The sequence below is a fragment of the Colletes gigas genome, unplaced genomic scaffold, assembly GCF_013123115.1.
Source record: "Colletes gigas isolate AHSC1104 unplaced genomic scaffold, ASM1312311v1 Colletes_gigas_Sc00044, whole genome shotgun sequence".
NCBI lineage: Eukaryota > Metazoa > Arthropoda > Insecta > Hymenoptera > Colletidae > Colletes > Colletes gigas.
This window is the reverse complement of record NW_025106673.1, coordinates 117,512-139,060: the sequence shown is the minus strand read 5'-3', so window position 1 is coordinate 139,060 and position 21,549 is coordinate 117,512. Positions and strand designations below refer to the sequence as shown.

At 42.4% G+C, this 21,549-nt stretch overlaps 1 protein-coding gene across 1 annotated transcript; it reads right to left on the bottom strand.

Annotated features, from left to right (window-relative positions):
- Positions 1-1,920: 1,920 nt before the first annotated feature.
- On the bottom strand, positions 1,921-20,961 carry LOC122403137 (growth/differentiation factor 8). Its single transcript, XM_043406487.1, has 3 exons — positions 20,373-20,961; positions 7,433-8,048; positions 1,921-4,282 (listed from the first exon to the last, which is right to left on the bottom strand). Exons 1-3 carry the CDS (start codon positions 20,743-20,745, stop codon positions 4,063-4,065), a joined length of 1,209 nt encoding a protein of 402 aa, XP_043262422.1. The 5' UTR covers positions 20,746-20,961; the 3' UTR covers positions 1,921-4,062.
- Positions 20,962-21,549: the final 588 nt, after the last annotated feature.

Genomic DNA, 21,549 nt, shown 5'->3' with positions numbered 1-21,549 from the left:
AGAGGCAACTGAGTGCCTGGGATCGCCAAAATATAGACTGTTATTCAACAGGTAACCCAGACAACCGTCTGTATTTACTGTCTAAGGATTAGGCTCGAGGATAAAGCAACTTTAAATAAGTTACAACGATTCACTTTCCGTTAAATTTCATTATGTCCGATAAGGCAAGGTCAAACGATTCTCTCGAATCTTAAATATTTCGTCGTCGATCGAACAACAAGTGACGTTTATTTACGCATTTTTTATCTAGCCTCGAGCATTTGTTTATCAGCGGATGCGTTTCTACCCTTTAAAAATTGCACAAGCCGTAATATCAAAATTTTAAACGTCCGCGAATAACAGTGAAATCAATAACCTGATGGTTTTTCACAGGCAAAAAGATTTAAAATAACAAACAACCATTAATCTAATCTAACACTTCATACTAACAAAGTATTAATTATCATTGACTATACTTATATACTTTTTGGCATCTTAAATGTGTTTGACATATTGAACTTACATTTTTTCTTTGTTTTGCTCTTATTCACTGATATTGCAAGTTTCGATAGTACACTTGTATAATACTTTTATGATATCGAAATGGGCCCAAAACACCATTTGCTCGAAATGTTTATATCGATTATAATAAAAGGTTAAACTTGTTTATGGGATTATTACGCGTCACTTATTTATTACGTATGATATTGTGAAAAAATTGAATCGATTTACTGGACCCAAAGTTCGTAATGACTGATTATACGCGGAAATGACGAAGCAAAGTGATCGCGTACGCACGAATACGCATAGAGCTGCAGAGGCGGAGGAACATGGAAGAGGGAGAAAGAAGCAGCTATGTATATCCCCTAGAGTGGCGGGATGGCTCTAATCGGGCCCTGCACTCCGATTAATGACTCGTTAAAATGAAGCCGTACATTGTAGATAAATTGACAAATGCGCAAGACGCATGTGAGGGGCAATAGTTCTTGGTCAAACGTAGCAAACAAGCACACCGCGTATTCCATGGTGCGTGTAACGAGTGTCATTATATTAAGATAGCTACATAGGATTTTCATGGAACTCGATTGAACCGACCAATCGACGACATTCGAAACAGTAGTTCATTTGTAATCGGTTCTCCGCGATAACATTGCATCGAATCGAACCGTACAAAATTCTTTCTAGATTCCGTTCGATTTTTATCATCGCGCGCGAGGAAGTTTCGATCGTCGATGGGTCGCTGTGGACAATTCGCGTTACAGCGTATTCGCGAGTGAAATCGATTTGATTGAAATTTTTTTAAACGAATAAGAATCGTACGTACGAAAAGATACTTATTTTTACTTTGAGCTTATTTAACTTTGACCTGTGATAAAAATTAAAAATACTGGTATCTGTATGCATTTGTTGTTCACGAAAATAGAGGATATGCAATGCGAACGAACGGTTTCTCGTGCTCGTTTCACGCGTCTCTTCGTTACCCGGGAACGAAAGAATTTACTCTTCGTGAATCGTATTACTTTTTACCTTTAAATATTCCGAAATATTCTTCTCGCGTTCGTTAAACTTTCGCGTATCAATCGTAACTCAGCTGACAAACAAAAATAAATCGCGGAACAATAATCGTTCCGTGGCCCCGAAAGTTTATCGCGGTAAGTCGTCACCGTGAATTTCGTTGTGATTATAGGAGAAAACAAAGCACGATTCAATAATGTGCATCGAGCATCCGCGTCAATAAAAACAGTCGAAAATTTCTGCGTGACCATTTTTCCGTTCGGCCTCGTACGAAAGAAAAGAAAACGCCATCGTCGAAAAAAGAGAAATAAATCGAAACACCTTTCATCGAAAAACCATTTATTTCAGCGAATAAATATTCTATGAATACTCTCTACCTAGGAAGTACACATTATATATATAAGTATGCAGTATTCGCCGCCCTCGTTTGGATACTGGGAGTACACAATTCCATTACTTTTTAATTATAGGTACACTGACAAACAAACGAAGAAATGAGAATCAGGCGAGGAGAGAAAGTAGCAGTCACATAGGTGGAGCGATGAAGAATAGAAGGAGGGGGGAGGGGAGTAGAAAAATAGGGTACGCGGGCGATGGGAGGTTTAAAAATAGGGAAGGAGAAGAACACCAATTTTTTAAGAAGATTTCTCTATCTTACGGCGTACAGGTCGCTTCGAACGAAATGAAAAAAAAAAATACAAACTGCAAGGATGCTTTATTTTTACTCTCCTTCCGTGCTCGCGCGTGAAAAAAAAATGAAAAATGATGTGCAGATGAACGTTTCGCGGCGATATCTCGCAGAAATTGAGCCGCGGGTGCGAGTGATTGGAAAATTCGAAGCTCGCGAAGGGAGAAACATGAAAGGAGTTTTTCGATCGACTAATCCTAACGTTGTAAAATGTCTACGTTTACTCTAGACGAAAAAAAAAAAGAATCACAGGAAAACGTTTCTATCCGTACAAGAGTTACGAAAAAGTTCTGAGGTTCCGTGAGTACTCGAAGATACAAAAAGTCTAAAAATCTTCCGAATACTGGGACGCTCTCTCGGTCGGCGTAGTTTAGGGCCAAGCAACTAGATATCACAACGATACTACCATAATTTACCGAATCACAAACAGACGTGGTTGAAAAACAACGTCGTCGAACTTCGTCGTCCTTCCGGAAATCGTGTTCTTCGATCGTGAGCGACGAAGGACAAAAGTTGGCCACGATATACATACATATATAAATTATAATTGCCACTGATGCGCTCCGTCGACGGTCTAGCTACCGATACATGTGTGGAAATTTGTTCTCTCGCCAGACACAAAATTCGTACTAATTCGATCGACTGTGTCGGGACACAGCGTTAATTCGTGTTTCCGAGTGCGATTGGCCGGGTGATACAGAGCTCGTATCTACAAACGTACCTAAAGATATACATAATCGCGTTAGAAAAAAAGAAAATCAAGACACGTTCGCCTATATTGTATAAGTAACGTACTCGTGGATCCTTCGAATTAAAGACTCGTCAAGATTCGTAGGAGAAGCGACATAGAACGGCAGCTTAGGTACGACATATTTACACAAACCTCACACGCACTCTCGAACACGCACTCACATGCTTCGCTAAAAAAAAGAAGGAGAAACAAGAAAAGGAAAGTATGTATACGTATGTATATGTAAAGAGAGACAGTGAGATAGACAAGGGTGGGGGTATGAACGAGATCGTATAAGAAACGAAAAATGGAGAACATTGAAAAACAACGATTTCACTGTACACCGAGATCTTTTGGCCAACACGTTTTCACCGATCAACGCGACGACTCTGCCGGAAACGAATCGCTTTTTCTTTGTATCCTCGTTTAGATTTTTTCTTTTTCTCTCTCTCTCTCTCTCTCTCTTTCTCTTTCTCTCTCTCTCTCTCTCTCTCTCTCACACTCTCTCTCTCTCTCACTCTCTCTCTCTCTCTTTTGGAAAGGCATCGATGTGCAAGGGGCAAACTGTTAATAAAATGCTTTCGATTCTGCACGTCCGCGTGCAAATTCTATCGTCGACAAAGTCGGATTATCAAAAAATGATCACCAGAGAGATTTTCAAAAATGTAACAAGCTCCCGTATAAAAAATAATTCTTTCGTGGTCGTTCTCTTAGATCAGGTGCAAACGCATCGACACCTTAAAAATAATACCGTGACTCTAGGAACTATCCGCCTTGCCATGAACCATGGACCAGTATCGAGGTGCCTGTCGTGTTAACTCGTCGGAAAGCGTCTTAGTCGAACTTCCGATCCGTCCCTTCTGCTGCGTTCGTTATCCGGACGAAAATGTTCGTCCTTCGTGTCTCCAAGAGGGAGTATCGCGGCACCAACACATCCCAAACAAGGCACTTTCAGTCTATCGAATGAGGAATCGTCGAGAATAGAACGACGACGAAGACGAAGATCAACGATCAACGTAATCGAAAGTCCTTCGAAGAGTACAAAAAAAAAATTTAACCGTACACGATTATCGCGTATCGTGAAACTGGTCGAACGGCATCCTCGACATCCTCCTCGTCGTCGTTGCTCCCCGTCGAGCCGGAAGGTGGACTATGAGCATCCACATCTTTCGACGACCATCCCTGGTAACCGCGAGAACACGATCTGGTACTCGTTGTCAAAGTATAGCATCGTGATCTCGGAGAGTTTCCTCGGGGCGCAACACGGACCAGTGTTGTTAGGCGGTTCCGCCAGGCTGATGATGTGGGTGTTCGGATAGGCCTGCAGAAAGGCCATTGGACAGTCGCCCGAACAGTAATTGGCGTCGTACCTGAGACACAAAATCGTAACGTGTCTATTACGCATTACCAGACCTAAATAAGCGGTAGAACTCTAATAATCCAGCATCGACAGGAACTCGAGTTAGACATCGGCCATGCAATAACAGATTTACTTAAGTAGACAATGATTTTTTGGGCAGATACCAAATTATCACAGTTCTACCTCGATTCGTTCCTAATTAACCACATGTTTGTTAACTTAAACACACATCAAGCGTACCGACTATAAAATAGCACTCGAATCATCGCGATCGTTGCGCGTACACTACCGGTCATAAGTATTACGTTGTCCCATAAGTTCGTGCAGTTGGATATTCTGAAATTGGCGTGGATAATATTTGTAATTTAATAAGAAAGAAACAAAATTTGTCAGCTTAGGAGATTTCGGAAACTTTGAACATACTAACATCAACGAATCATAGAAATTTGAAAAAAATAAATATTGTCCAGACTATCTTACAGAACGAAATTTTCTTGATTGCATAAATATTTATGTTAGGATATAATAAAACTGAACCTAATAAGAAATAAAATACAACAATCTCGACGCATATTAGAGGGTAAACAATTTGAAAATGTTAACGTTTTAATGAAAAGCATCGAATTATATCTCAATAAAAAATAAAAAAAACTTTGTAGCGATGGTATAATAGCTTTACCAAAGGAAAGGGAGTTGTTGAATGAGAAGAGGTTTACTATTTTTCATAAAATTCCATTATATGTTTATAATATTGCTTTAAGTTGTAGTATAAAACACGGTACGAATATATAGGATGATCTAATATTATGACAGTTGACTGAAACGTTGTTAATATTCGGATTATTCTAACTTCGAGAAAAGGAGTCTTACAATAGTGTTCTTAAGCAACTAAAACTACCATAAATTCAAAGATTAAAACCTCCCTTTTTACAACAACCCCCTTAAAAAATTGATTAATTGTTTTAGTATTTTATTCCACTTTGATTGAGTCGTCGATATAGGAGTACTCAATGGTCATAAGTATTGGAACACATATGTTTTATTCATTCAAAGTGACACGTTTATTATTACTAATTAATTATTGATTCTAATTTAATAATAGTAGAGCGAAATTGCAACTTTGGAATATGAAAACAACGATAATAAACTATATCTAGGCAAAAACACATGATAGAATTGCTTATTTTAAATATTGGAATTTGATTTTAAATACAAATAGTCACTAGAGTGCACTGCGTATAAAATATCTATCATAAATTATATTGAGATTAACAAATGTCTAATTTTACCAACTTATTAGAACCATATTTAGCATAAGCTTACACGATTGTAACCAAGATATTGTACTTAACATGACAAATAAAGTGGGGAATGGAATTAGACACAGGGACGAAATTCGGGCTCTTTACTTTATTTAATAACGTTTAAAATAAACGTTATGCAATAATAAACAAGTAGAAAATAAGTTGATCTCAAAAGCAAAATGTGATAAGATCTTTATAGTAATTATATTAGTCATAAGAAAGCTGAAGAAAATGTCAGACAATAGACGAAATATCTGCTTGTTAAATTTAAATAGCCACAAAATTTTGTTTATAGTTATTTTTATAACAGATTGCAAATATACTTGAAAATTAAGAAAAAAAAAAATTATTGAAAGTATCTAGAAACTCTGTTAAAAGAGAATTAAGAGTTGCACATCCCTCCTCTAATGTGACCAAATTTCCTTAGGAATATAGTTGAGTGACAAGGTGTATGGATTAGGTCAATTGTTTTGAAGAACAAGTTCAGCGGAAAAAGTATAAAAAGTTCTACGACCAGTTTTTCTGTAGTTTAAAATTAACAAATGAGCACTTCAATTTACGATAATGTGTCGATATACATATACAGTTGTAGTGCAGTTAATTAACTATTAAATTAAAATAACTTAAACAAAAATTAAATTTTTAAACTGAAAGTTTTACTGTGATTCGTCTACGTGATATTTAATAGAAATGTGTATAAATATTTCGATTTGATAATTCGTTCACAAAAAAATTTGTTTGTTACTCAAAAACGGAGATTAGAAATTGGGAAATAAATTTTTACATAATTCAAATCAGTGTAAAAAATACTATAAAAATGGTTCCACTTTCAAAGCACACGCAACAGTTACTTGTGCCTACGTGGAAGCAAGATTTCGTTAACGGGGTATTTTAATGTGACCTTTTGGAAAAAACGATTTCTTTTTTTATATTTTCTTAAAAATATCATTTGAAAAATATATCTGCAAAACCTTATGACTGAATTCCTAAAATTAACGAGGTTATGATTGTTTAAAGGACACAATGGTCAATATCATGGGGATACAAAACTTTAAAAGCGTTTTTCACGAAACTACGTTTACCAGAACAGAGTCCATGATATCTTAAAATCTACTTGACCAATTGACGTAAAATTTTAGGTGCACATTTAATACACATGTGACTATAGTTCACACTACAATAAATCCAAAATTTTTGTTTTATCTTCCTATAGGCCTCCGGAATTAAAAGAAAAACATGACAAAATCGATAACCAAACTTTAAAGTGTTGCCATTCTTTTACATATCAACTTTTCCTTTATTCTAATACCTGATATAGTCCAATTCATGCTAATAAAGAATCTTTCACATTTTTCATTTCAAACAAACAGGATGGCCAGAATTGTGAACATCGTGAGACGATCTTTTTTAAAAGCAACTATGTTTGACTATGTTTGGAATATGCAGTGCCAGCAATTTTAACTTTTCTTCACCCAACAAATTTTAAAATGTCACTCAAACATGTATAAACAAACCTTATAAATTTGACTATAAAAGGTGTTATTAGTTTATTCGTACAAAATTCCTCAAGAAAGTATAAAAAAATACACTTCACACTTAAATACCTTAATTATTTTCAAGGTAAACAAAAGTTTATTTTACTATGTTTAAGAGTATGCAGTGCCAGCAATTTTAACTTTCCTTCTCCCAAAAAATTGTATAAATAAACCTTTCCCCAAAATAATGTATATTTTATGTATAAATAAAAATTCCCCAAGATAGTTTGAAAAAAAGCATTTGACGCCAGAATACCTCGTAAATATTTACATTACATGGGAAGATTAGGCATGCGTGACTAACGTCAGAGAGATACTTACTTTTTGGGCGCGATTATCCAGTCCCAGCCAAATTTCTCGAAGTCCACGGTGAGTTTATATCGACAGCACCTGGTCTCCTGGCTGGCTTCGTCGCAATTAAGTCCTACGTTTCTTTTGATCCTCGCCCCCCTTCTGGAGTCGAGCTCTTGCGTCTGCACCTCGAGGTACGGCGCGTATTCCGCCCCAGGATTGGTCTCGACTAATTTAGAATTCCTACGATGATTTCCACCGGGGCCGGATATCTTCAAGGCTACTCCCAAATTGTCCCTCGGGTGCTTAAACCATTCGGCCACCATTCTTCTCAGCTCGATCGTCACCCAGTTACCCCGTCGACCGATAGGTCGAGGGTGTTTGGTGGTCAACGCCGGACCCAGCAACGGACCGCCGGTCTCGGTGACACCGCGAAGGATCCTTTGCAACGTGATCGTCACTGGACCGTCTTCGTGACTCTCGGAGCTCTCCGCGTCCCCCGGTTCGTCCAGTTCACCGGCATCCTGGCCGGTACCCCATATCCACAAGGACAGCTCCGCCCTGGTCACGCGATGCTGAACCACCTTGTCGGAGAATTTGAAGTAGAGAACGTCGAGGCTGCCCTTCGAGTGCCTCAGCCTCTGATCTGTAACCGAGACAGACGGGATTCGTTGAATCCGACATGCTAACACGGGCAGCCATCGAACCCGGGTTCGAACGATTCGACGACAAGTAGGAGAAGAGAGAAATCGATGGGTAAAAATCTCGTGGCATCGAGGATCGATGACGGACAAGAGATCCCTACAATCTGCTATACCGCGGCGGCATCTTCGTGCTTCACGATTGGCAATAAATCAAGAACAACCGGAGAGAAGTAGCCGTCGAGTTTCTTGCTGCCCAAGAGAACCGCGAAGTCGTCGTTGGTTCAGCTCGGCGCACGTGCGTCCGAGATTTACCCCGACGACCACGACCACGACCACCGTTCAACCCGACCTACGTCGTCGCGATCGGCACGGGGATCGGCAAGGGAACAGAGAGACAAGAGAGAGAGGTGGAAAAACAGCCAAGCAGATTTATATACGCGTAGCGAAGCACGTTAGCCCCGGCTCTATTCAGGCCATCGCTCGCTGAGACCGCTTCCATGAAGGGTAAAGCTACCTCAAATCGTACCGTTACGCGGACTACTACGTTTTTCCTTCGACGATCAATCAGCGGCCACCGCGCGCGCGGATCGATCGATCGATTGACCTCCAGATCGCGACTTTGTCCTCTCTTCTAAACAGACTCGTCCCGGTATTCGACTGGACTCAACGACTTCTTTGAACTCGTCGGTACCGACGGGCGTTCCTTTTCCAGAGACCAAATGTCGCGCGACTCTTTTTTCGTCTCGACTACCGAGATTTTCGCTGAACACGACAGTGTCCGTAATTGATCGCGTAATATGAGGACAATTTACACACTGAACGCCCGGCGATAGAACGCGCCACGTACCATCTGCAGCATCGTTCGCGTTCGCGTTCGCGTTCGCATTCGCGTTCCCGTTCCCGTCGACTAATTGCCCGCGATCCTGCGAGGGAAAGCTCGTTTAATTATTACGCTACACCGCGTCGCGCGCGAATATCGTTTGTTCGAATTCAAACGTCGGTATCGTTATCACTGTCACTGTCACGCTGCCTGTGCATCACGTACACGTCTTATTTCCGGCGACTTCCCGAGATAATTACTTATCGGAGGCTACCCTCCCCTTTCCTCCCGCGACCCGACGCGACGTCCCGAATCCTTGCGATTTCTGCTTCGATTCTCACGTTCGAAGATCCACCATGGGGACAATTACCCAAATTTACTCGTTTAAATCCATTTATCGCGGCTAATCGCGTCAATTATCCGGGATATCGCGTCGCGGCCGTCTTTCTTCGTTTGTTTTCCCGAAAATTCCAGTCAGGTCAGACTCGCGTTAATCAATTTACGGAATGTGCCGGTTCGCGTTCGCGTGGCTGTCGGTCGATAATCAATTTAAAGAAGACAAACTTAATCGAATTAACCGCCGCGAGCTTTACCTTCTTGTTCGCTCGACTTCGCCGTGGCTTTTCACGATCTTCAGCTAATTTGCCGTGAAAACTGCTTCCTCCCGCCCGGTATCGGCGAAACGTGAAACGCGGAGTCGTAGGAACGCGAACGATAAAGCAAACGGTGCCGATAAAAACGTTTGTAGGAACCCAGGGATAAGCAGTCGTAGATTTATAATTATTTCATTAACGGGGTATTGCTGTCTAGACTGTCACTTTTCGGCCTTATTTGTGATTTTTTTTTAATGACAGGTAGGCTGATTTGTGTTGAAATTTTAGCGGATATACTTATTGATCTTGTAAATAGGTACAGTATTTTTTTCATGAAAAAATATTAAAAATTGTGGGAGTTATAATTTTTTGTTTAAAGAAACGCATTTAAGCTGGCTTTCATTCCAAGCTGGCTTTTTTGTAATTTTTTTTAAATAATAGGTAGGCTGTTTCGTGCTGAGATTTTGCAGATATATTTATTCGCCGTATAAGTATCTACAGTACTTTTTTCATACAAAAATATTAAAAATTGTGGGAGTTATAACTTTTTGTTGAAATGCGTTCTTTGAAACTAACTTCCACGATATTTCAATGATTGAAGACCGATCGTCTTCAAATTTGTAGAGAATATTCAGCAGACACGCTATTATCGCTGGAATTAGAGATTTTAAAAAATATTGAGTTTCACTATTTTTTTTGACATGCTAAAGACAATAGAAAGGTTGAAAAATAGAAATTCGAAACTTGAAGTGCCGCCATTCCTTTATTTATGAGAATTTTGACTTCTCCCTGGTTTCTGCTATAACTACATCCTTTCTAATAAAGATACTTTAACCCCCTCTGTTTCAGATTAGCGTATCGGCAGGAATCATGAAAGCCAGTGGAGCAACTTTTTCAGAATTATTAAACAAGAAGTTATAACTCCCACAATTTTTAATATTTTTGTATGAAAAAAATACTGCACAAGCTTATAAGATGAATAATTATATCTACAAATGCATTTTAAATGCGTTTTTTTAAACAAAAAGTTATAACACCCGCAGTTTTTAATATTTTTTTATGAAAAAAATACTGCACAAGCTTATAAGATGAATAATTATATCTACAAATGCATTTTAAATGCGTTTTTTTAAACAAAAAGTTATAACACCCGCAATATTTAATATTTTTTTATGAAAACAATACTGTACAAGCTTATAAGATAAATATATCCTCAAAATCTCAATTAAAAGTAGCCTACCTACCATTAAAAAAAATCACAAAAAAGGGGCGAAAGAATTAATCTAGACTACTCTCAATAAAATTGATGAAAGGGTTTAATTGTATGGCTGATTGCCTAATGGGACGTTCAGTCTCTTCCCGTCAATTTACAGACAGTTCTCTGTATTCGCGGGTGAAAACACGAGGTGAGTTAGAGGCGCGTCGAAAAGCACGGATAGAAAGAACGGCGAGACAGAAAAATGGCAACTTTATTTTCGTCCAGACACGGCTACCGACCGTCTGGCGCGAGATCTTTGAATCCGTATTTAACACCGGGACCAGGAAAACCACCGCATCTGGATTCGAAAAGGAAAGAAGAAAACGAAGAACGTCTGGTTTCGTTTAGGAGGAGAAGGATCCTCGATGATAAACGACGCGTCATCGCAAACGATCTCAATAACAGTTATTATCCAGCGAGAAGCAACAGTCGAAACGCAGCCAGAGTGATTCACGGATCCTGTTGTCTCCCGGGTGCATCTTTGTTCCCAGAATTCCGTCCTCTGACGCGCCTCCGAAGCGGACTTAGCCGGCTCGAAACACGTGGCGGTGCAACGCGCGGATTTTAAATCCGGTGACGAGAGCAGACACAAATAAATGCGTAGAGCGAGCGCGACAGAGGAAGAAAGAGGCTGGCCGCGAACGAAAAAGAGAGGAAAAAAAAGGCCTCCTGTCGGAGGACAGGAGAGAGAGACAATAAAGCTAAAGCACACCAACAAGTACATCGTGCTTCGCCGCGTAGAGATAAATATAGTTTTAGCGAACGGAGGTCACTCGCATTGCTCGACCATACTGCAGAAACGTTTTCTAGTTTCTCGTCATATGATTTTTCGACCGCCGCGGCGCGACTCGCGTTTGAAAAATTACACCGATCCACGGTCAGAATATTACTAGCTATTTTACTCGATCGGTGCGTTAGGTACGCGCGGAGGGCGAGGTAAAATTTAAAGGTAAAAGCAGAATACTCGAGGATACGTGCTCGAATCGAAAACCCATCGTCCAAAAAAATGTTTTGTGACAAACGTGTCTCGCGAAAGAGTGGACTCGATCATCCCGCTCGAACGATTTATTCGAAATTAAAAGGGCGGAATGAAAACTCGCATGTACCTCGAGCGGATCGAGGAATACGAGGGAAAACGAAGACGGGTGGTCTCAGCGAGTGGAAATGATGGAAAACAACGGTGATACCGCGGTGTCGTGGCCCTGCCTATAAATAAATGAAGAAATAATTGATACGGAACGACCCTCCTGTCCCCCCGTCCCGTCCACCGTATCCTCGATTGCACTTTTCGCCGCTATCATCCGGTTCTTTCACTCTTCGCCGCAGCCGCCGCCGCTCTAAGGGCGACGACGTTTAAAAATATCGCGCGACAAATCGTCTACCAACGGCACATGACACGGCACGGCTAAACGCGTGTCCGACTAACTCGTCGAAATTTAACACCGAAATCACCGAGACACGATACGCGCAGGTATACCTATCGTACAGATCGGATACGCGGGTACGAGTCTCGAAATTTCAAAACACGGTTGTACCTTGGCGCGAAATACCGGGTTTCCGGCGACGAGAAACGTCTGCCAGGCTATCGGAGGAAAAGATATCGCCGTGGAATTCGAGCGATAAGAATTTTCAAAGCGTTCTGTAACAAGCTCGCGAAGAGAAAAAATAATTTTAAACGCGCCGAAGATAAGAAGCGGAAAGCGAGGAATTCGCAGTGATCGATGAACCGAGAAGGGTCAGGCGAGAGATTCGAAGGAACGAAAGCAAGGTAGACTTGTCTATCCATCGAGTACGATCGCGAGGAGACAAGGAAGGTAGGAACTTTGCGTGAGCCTAGCTGTACCTACACCTACCCACGAAGAGCGTTGAACCCCGAAATTAATGTTGTAATGCACTCCCGTATCTCCGTCTCGGCTCATCCCACCCTGTCCCGTCTCTCGTTCAGTCGAAACTCGCTCGATAATGTACCCTCTGACTTCGACTTGGGAATACTTAATTGCGCCAACAATCCTCAGCTCGAATACCTGCCGAGGTGAACGACCGATCGCGAATCTCTCACACAAAGGACACGAAAAACTCTTTTCGAATATCAGTTTTTCTCTCGCGATGAATATTCGTGGAAAACGATGGTCGTTTCGAAATTCCCCCCCTCGGTCGCTGAGAATCGTATCGCGAGTGTCGAAACCTGACGGATCGAAGGTGTTTAAATCTCAATACAAACAAGATATCGAACGTCGATCGCTGTTTCTCTGCGATCCTTAAACCTAAACGAGATAGCGAATATTCGTGATCGTAAAACGAATTGGACAATCCACGTAAAAAGTAAGGAGGCGAATGCAATACCTGGATATCGTAAGGTAATTTGAGATTTTTGCGACGATCCTCGCTGACTTGTATACTTAAGACGAAGCTCGTGTACCGGAATCGATCAATGTATGTATTGAACTTGATCCCACTGCTGTCTACGTAACGAACGATTACGCGTGTGCATTCATTGGCGAACGGCTCGTTTCGCACGAAAGCTGGAACACGTTGGTTACGTGTGGCCAGTAAAGCAGTTAGCGAAATTGGTTCTCGAGCGATCTACAAGCGGACGTTAACGATCGCGAAACGGAATAATCGGGCGTACAATCGATGATAAGTTTAATTCGCCGACGGTGGAAGAAAATCCGGCCGATAACCGGGGCGCAGCGGGTATATCTACAAGCACTTATCGTATTTCCGGTACTCGTTCAGCGAAAGCGTGCTTTCCGCGTAAAGTCCCGGCTGAAAGGGACCAGTCAGTCCAGTCCCTTTGGGCTGCGGTTCACGGCACACCGGACGTAAAAACTGCCGCCCTCGAGCAATTTGCATCGCGTGACGAAGCCCGCCCTGCAATTGCTACTGCACTTCGACAGTATAACAGCGTAACTCGATAAAATTCGCATTTGGGTCACGCGTCTCTCTCTTTATCCCTCCCTTTCTTTGTTTTCTCCGTCAAAAAGGGTCTAGCATACGCGCGTACCCCGCGTCTATGGCATCGCGTGCGTTCGCGAGCAGCGCGCCCCTTTTAAAACGGGGTAGAAAAAGGGATGGAAAAACACGTAGAAACGCCTCTTCTTGCACCCCATCGTTCTCCCGCCCGTCCATGTGTTTGTACGCGGTTCGAAATAAACGAGTTTAAGACAATTATCAGCGATAACGCGAACGGCTCCGCGAACGAATTTTCATTCCTGACTCGTACCGAGATCAAAGAACATTCTTATTGAACGAGAGTCGCACGACGATTCGCGACGATGCAACGCGATCGAAATATTTTCATCGAAACGTGTCACCGCGGGGAGGCGTGTCGCGATTATTTTCCGTCGTATTTTTCACGATCGTACGGATAAATGCTCCTCGACTTCCTCGTGCGGATTCGACAATGTCGCCGAACGGCGGAATAATATATTCCAGGCGCCAAATCAGATGAGAATCTACGCGAAGGTAGCGGTAACGTGATACGATCGATCTAATATTGTAGGTACACGTCCAACGAGCGATAATACCCATCGAATTGTTATGTAACTTTAGTAGTCCTTAAATGCATTCGCGTTGCAACGCAGCACCGATATTTGCGACTGCTAATATCTCCGAGAGAGCCAGGAACACGACAAACTGGTTTTCTGGATCGGCGCTACTGACCAGATCAATCAGATACTACACACACGGATCTATCGACAGGACGATTGAACTAGATCATCGACAAAATATTTTCCACTATCGCGTTCGTTCTTTTTTACAACTACCAACCGCTTATCCCTTCGAAATACAGCCTATTACAAACTTTATTACGAATCGAAATGGACGTTCGTTTCTATCCGCGTCGTGTGTAGCAAAATCTTTTTTTTTTTTAACGGAGATCATTCTTCGATTCAAGCGACCTCTTGCGTTCCGTCTGGTGCACGTTCTTTGAACTAATAAATTTTTGTTGGATACTACCAAAAATGCGGAGAAAAAAAAATTCGAAAGAGAGAAAAACATGTGTCGTAGAAAATGAGAATCACTGATGGCACGGCGCCTGTCTGCGAGTATGCTGACCGCAGTGCCACTATCTGTACTGTCATTATTCAACGGCTTGTATATCCATTACAGATTTATTAATTTCACCAGGGCAGGTACATTAGTCTGCCTCGAAGAAGAAATAAAACTACGGCTGGACCTCCGATATCCAAACGGTTTATTATTCGAACAGATCGTATTCTCGTGGAAGACTACTCCAATTCGCGGAATAACACTTTTTCAATATGAACCAATTCTAATTACAAGAATTTTCTTGACAAAAATGGATTAAAAATTTAATATTCTCGAAATTATAAACAACATCTACGTATAGCAGAATCAACGGATTTACTTTATTATTTTCCTCCTTTCACTCCTCTCATTTCCACTCACGTTTCACATTGTCATATCTCTGAATTTGTTCGCATAACTCGACAAGCATTCTTTGATGTCTCGCCTACATAATTTACGCGGTGAAAAGTACACCATACTATTAAATGTAATTATTTTAAACATTGAGTCGATTGAGTTGCTCAAAATAGAAAATTATTCCAAAAATATTAATTTTTTAACCCATATTCGCTAAAACTTTTTCCTTCCATTCGGCGAGTACTATCTGTCCTCAACCCTTTTTCAACAACCTAAATAGATTAGGTCGTCCTATATGTTCGTGGCAAGTTTTGTATCACAACTTAAAGCAATATTTCATACGAGTTATCGAATTTAATGGAAAACAGTAAACTTCCCTTTCTTTGACAAAACCATTATATCGTCGCTACAAAACTTCTTTAATTTTTTATTAAATTATCAACGCTATTGCTTAAAACGTAAACATTTTTAAATTGTTTACCCACTAATAAGCCTCAAGATTTCTCCATTTCTTATTTCCAGTTATTAAATAATTATTAGTAATTTTTTAATTTACTGTAAACACTTATTTCCATTGCATCGTATATTTTTTCACATATGTATCGTTTTAATTTCTTTGATACAAATAAATACACTATAATTGTCGGTAGTTCTAGTGTTAAGTGGGAAGGTTTGATTTTATTATATGCTAACAAAGATAACACAAGCTCGACCTTTGATACAATACCTATTTGTTTCAAATTTCTATGAATTCATGTTTAAAGTTTCTGAAATCCTCTGAGCAGACAAATTTCGTTTGTTTTCTACTAAATTACAAATACTATCGTCAATTTGAGAATATATGCGACGACCTAATAGCGTCGAAAAGAAGGTATAATTCAGAAATATCTTCATCAAGGATCTTCCGAGGACTTATACATATTTTTTGCACGTATCACTTTCATTTCGGTCATTGATATCTGTGCTCTTCTTCCTGAAATATAGAATGATCAGTGACAGGAATACATTCTCTCATGTGGACTGTCATGACTCCCTATCAGCACGGATAATGGACACTTTGATGTAGATGAAATTATAGCCGAAAATACGTGAAAGCGGGAATGCGTTTGACGATCGATCATTCTGGCTGAAACGCTCCCTGCACGATACATAAAATCTAAACGAACGAACAAGGTTTCGAAATTCCAAGCAGTTTTGACGTCGACGCGACGAGCAGCGGTTTCACGCGTATTCGACACGGAGAAGCGTTAAAATTCCCGAGCGTCGTTCACCGAACGAAGCGAAAAACAGAACGATTAGGCGACCAAACAACAGTTTCGAACAACTAGCCGAAGAAGTGACAGTTATTTTGTCATGGGACATGGAACAATACGACGTGGGCCCGCCCACGATACGATTCGCAGATCGAATTATAGCGCGAGTCACGACGGTCATGAATAAATGACGCCGAAACGTCCAATCTCGGTCCCGTCCAAAAATATGAGAGTTCTAACAGCGGCCTGTCATCTCCAGAGACAGCTTTAACGCGATAATGTGCGATGGGCCTGACCTAGGCTGTGCACCGGCCGTGACCTTCGTAGCGAATCGAGGCCGGTTCGTCGTTCGTGCGTACTTGGAAATTCGTGTATATACCACGGAGTGTCGCGTGATTCCAGGTACAACCGAGGTGCAAACGATTCGAAAATAACCGTTTCTCGCGCGGGGATTAGTACCCGAAACCGTGGCCTTGGGAACGGTCTTAAAATTCGAGCGTTGCAAGTTTCAAAGCCAGCATAGTCGAAAGCAACGGTCGCTGGGAAAAACGAAATGTGCCATACATCGTGGATTTAGAGCCTTCGTCAGCAAACGCTGACATATTCTTGCACTGGAACTGACGAAGTTTGATCGAATTCCGGTTGCAATTTATCCTGCGCGATCACGATGCAATTAGCGCACTCGTTTGGTCGTAGTGGTTGGTAGGGTACATCGATACGCGGGGGAACGTTTAAAAGACGGGTAAATCGACCGGTTGTCCCTCGCGAATAATTGTTCGAGGATAATCGAAAGCCGAGAATCGACGGGGAACAACGGGCGAACGCGTTCCGTTTCGTAGTTCTCGATTTTATACAATTCAGCGATATAAGCAGAAGCTCGTGCACCGACGCGCATACGTCGTGAACGAGGCGATCGACCGGCGAACGAGAGGCAAAGATCGATCGATCTCTCGAGGACGACGGACAAAAAATCGACGGTCGTTTCAACGAAGGAGAGATCGAGATAGGGGAGGAGGGAAAAATACGGAGAAAGGACGAGAGGAATTCGAGAAAAGAGACGACACCGGGGGCTCGAAAGAAAACGGGGCGCGGGGAAAAAAGGAGGCGTCGAGGTAAAAACTGACAAGCGAAAAGAGGGCGAAAGAGTGGAAAAGATCGAGGGCCGACGGCATAGTATAAAAAACGAAAATTGGGTGAACAGAAGAGGAATGTCGATGTTCGCGAGAGGCAACGAAAGAACGAGAAAAAAAGACGCGAACCGAAAGATAGGGGAGACTCGAAGCCACAGCGAGAGAGAGAGAGAGAGAGAGAGAGAAAGAAAGAAGAAAAAAGGGAAAAGAGAGAGATAGAGAGACCAAGAATCGGCAAGGAACGTACGAATATGGAGAAAACAGCCGAGTATAGAAAAGATAGGCGTGGAAGAGATGGGAGAGAAATGAGAGGGAACAAAATTCGCGCGAGCGAATACCAAAGATCGTCCTGCAACGGGTTTGAGGCGTCCGAAGAGCGATATAGGTCGCCCGAGGCGATAACCCTCTACGAATTTGATACTCGTTCGCCATCGTCCTGTTCACTTGATATTATCTCCATTTCCCCTTGTTCGTCGGTTTGCAGATTCTTCCTACCTTCCTTACGAGCAGAGTCGCGCTTCTCGCGGATTTACTATGCGACCGGCCTCGTCACGATAACAGAACTCCGGCCTTGCTATCGGTTGTTTATTTTTATTTACATCGTTCCGCCAGCTAATCTAGCCGATAACAAGAACACAAACGTAATTTTCGAAACTCAGACACATTTAGCCAGTAATTATCTCTCCCTCGTAAAAAAATTTCGACCGTATCCGGCGAGATTCGAATCGCTCTCAGATACGTGTTATTAAACGCCTTTAATTGCGCGTCCTTCGTTTTCGACCAGCCGTATCGGTTATTGTACAGACCGTTGGAAAAGTCTTCTCCGCGGATAAATTTGTAAACAATTTATCGGAACTTCGATAACCAACGTTGACACGTTAAAAGTCAACTACCGCGCGCGGCGATACTTTAACGCTAAACCTATCGACCAATTCCTACCATAACCGGTTTTTAAAAAAACATATGTTTCATAATATAGAATGCAGATAACAGTCAATTTGAATAAGCGAATAAAATATAGTTTCTTTTATTTAGAAATAATGTACATTTTATTCGTTGCATTTGTTTCAAATTACAGATTTTTCTATTCCACATTTTCCACGAACGTATTTTCAGTCTTTAACTATCTAACAAACTCCTCAAGTGGAACTGAAGAGTCCTCCTTTCAAATTCGATACCAAATTTTTCTTTTGTGCAAAAAAGAAGCTAGACTACATACTTTTCTCAGAAAACAAAGAATAAAAAGAAAAGCGAATATTGAAATATTCATAGTGCGTATAGTATAAGAAAAGTAAGAAATTGTAAAAGAAATATAAAAAACGGTCGTTTGACCGGTCGAGGTAGGTTCAGCGTAAAAAAAAAGAGATAAGCGAGGCAATGCGGGAGATCGGCTTCAAGGAACCGATCACGATTATTTCCTGACAATTGTTGATATAAAAAATTCAGTCGCTTAATATCAGAGATCGCCGCGGGGGTACACGCTGCACCGAGAATAATGGCACCGTAATTACGCGATAATACATAAGCGCGGCGACTCGCTCGAAACTCCCTGCCTGCCTATAATCACAAGATGCGGGACACCTTACAATGTTGCAGAGAATAATCTGTCATATTCCATGCGATTCTGGCCGGTCGATCGGATCTTCGGCTTTTTCGAGAGAGGCCTTTGATTTCTTTTGGGCGTCGAGAGGGGTTAAACACAGGTTACCGGGATCGACAACGCCACTATTACACGGCTCGCGTCGAAAACTTGGAAGACAATCTTGCCTTAAGGACGTTAACTGCTGCATATATACTCGCTTCGGCCCTCCCACCCATCCTGCAGCTTAGTCTCCGTCTCCTTAAGATTCGCGTTAACTTTGCTCGGCTCGCGATTGGCCGGCGTCCTCTCACTATACCATTCCACGCCACGGAATCGAAATGGAAAGTGTATTATTAACTGGGTGTTCAAAGTGCGGATCAATTAAGAGAACGATCGCCGTAAATTACGGAACGATTAACCGCAAGCGAGCGACCGCTTTGCGAATAGCCGGTGAAATATTATATAAAGCATTTTCGCTTGGGCGGGGAGCTAAGGAGATTCAATAAGGCCCATTATCGCCTCGCGAGCAGCCCTCGAAGCCTGAAGGCAAGATCGAATTTCAAATCGATGCCGGTTGCTCAGAACCTCGCACGAAGGAGCGAGGAAGCCCGGAATATTTTTCTGCCCAACGAAAGGGTTCGATCGGGCAAATTTAAAATGGACGCGCGACCAGCGCCGCGGCCGTGGACGCGCCCTGTCTTCCTCTATTTATTCCTCGCGCGAAACGAGGAAAAATTTAAATGAAAAAAGAAACCCCAATCGCGTTACGCAGTTTCGTCCATCAGCCAAGTACGGTTAATAAACGAAGCCGGGAGCAAGTTATGTAAAAATTTTTTTTTCCCCGCTTAATCTAGGAAGTGTTTGCTCGACAAGTGCGTTTCAATTTAAACTACAATGTTGCAAATTGCAGTTACACGACATCGCAGATAGATCGCCGGGTTGGTAAGGTTAATTCGGTTGATGCTGCCAAGGAAAAACACGGCAGCTGCCGCGCACGACGATTTGCCGTATCATGGTTGTTATCTCTAAATATACTTACAATCTAGAAACATCATTACTCTTTTTGCCTTTTTGCGCAACTTTGCTGTTACGAGGTAACGATCGAATCACGATACCGCGGAAAAAGTCACCATTCGCGATACGATTGTTCGTTTCTGCAACGAAAAAGAGTATTTCCGTGTAATTAAGATTGCACGTAGGACGTTCGATCTCCAGGTTGCGCCGTGCGCTACGATAAGAGTTTTTATTCGTAAAATACGGCAATAATCCCCTGAAAGGAAGAAAAGCAATTGGAGACTTACGTGGTTGAGCCAGGGCGAAGACGCTCTCCGTTTTAGCAGAATACTCGTCGATCTCCTCGTGGTGCGTAATACCAGGTTCCAGAGGTTGCGGTTGATCGGCCTGCATCCCGTACATGTCCATCAGCTTGGAGATCGGCGGGATTCTCGGCAGAGCCCTACCCGTCATGTTCGGCGCTTGCTTCAAGCCCAGCTTGTTCAGAATCTGTTCCTTGATGGCTTCGAGGCTGAGCGCTCTGATCTCCTCGTGCATCCTGCAAGCGTTACAGGTGTTACCAGCCATCGCCAGATATCTGACATGGGCTCTCTCGATGCCAGGAGCGTCGAAGGCACCGAGGAGGACCAGCGAGAGCAGTAGCAGCGCCCTCCTGACCATCTTGCTCAAGGTCACCCTTAGTCAGATCAGTTACGATCGGCCTTCCTCGCAAAGGGAACGATCAGATGCTCGACTTCATGGTTACACCTTGCCGATTCTTGCTCCGTTCCTTCCTTGACTGAGATATCTGCTCTCGGCCCGCTGCTCCTATCTTACGTTTTATCTCGCGTAGATTAGGGACTCCTTCGTCGCTTCGGTTGCCTTCGCTTCCTCTTCTTCTTCTTCTTCTTCTTCCTCCTCCTCCTCCGCCACCTCCTCCTCCTCCTCCACCTTCTCCTCCTCCAGCTCCTCCTCTTCCGCTATTCGCTTCTTTTTACGCCGCTTATCCCGCGATACCGACTTTTTGATTTTCCGAAATCCTAAGGTACCCCTGCCGAGGAACTTCCTTCTGCAGAGAACGCGCAGCTCGTCACCGTGTCCAGGAGCCGGTACATCACCCGGAGTAGGCGACCAGCCTCGATCACGATCGCGATCTACGCGATCCAGTTTCGCTTCCTTCCTTGCTGACTCCCGTGTTCACCAACTTCTTCGAGCTACGAAACAAATTCGACGGAAACGGGAAAAGATCCGAGAAAAGGCCCGACGTTTACTGTGCGTGGTAACGATGGGAACGAGTGCTCGATACGAGAGTGGGTCCACTTTTCGGTCCTGCTCACCATCAAAAATCATTTACCATAGTCACTCCACTAGAAACACAGAAGGACAACCCGAAGATCACATTGCACTTAGGGGGCGATGCTCGCTCGCTCGCCGCCTCTCAAGACTATCTCTAGATCTTTTTTTTCCAGTGTCCTCCTCAAAACG

What these genes read in the sequence shown, in the direction of transcription:
- LOC122403137 (XM_043406487.1), bottom strand. Translation starts at nt 20,745, where the DNA reads ATGGTCAGGAGGGCGCTGCTACTGCTCTCGCTGGTCCTCCTCGGTGCC. An exon ending in CTTCGCCCTGGCTCAACCAC is followed by an intron (nt 8,049 to 20,372) that starts GTAAGTCTCCAA and finishes TCTCGGTTACAG; the next exon opens with ATCAGAGGCTGAGGCACTCG. An exon ending in TGGATAATCGCGCCCAAAAA is followed by an intron (nt 4,283 to 7,432) that starts GTAAGTATCTCT and finishes TTTGTGTCTCAG; the next exon opens with GTACGACGCCAATTACTGTT.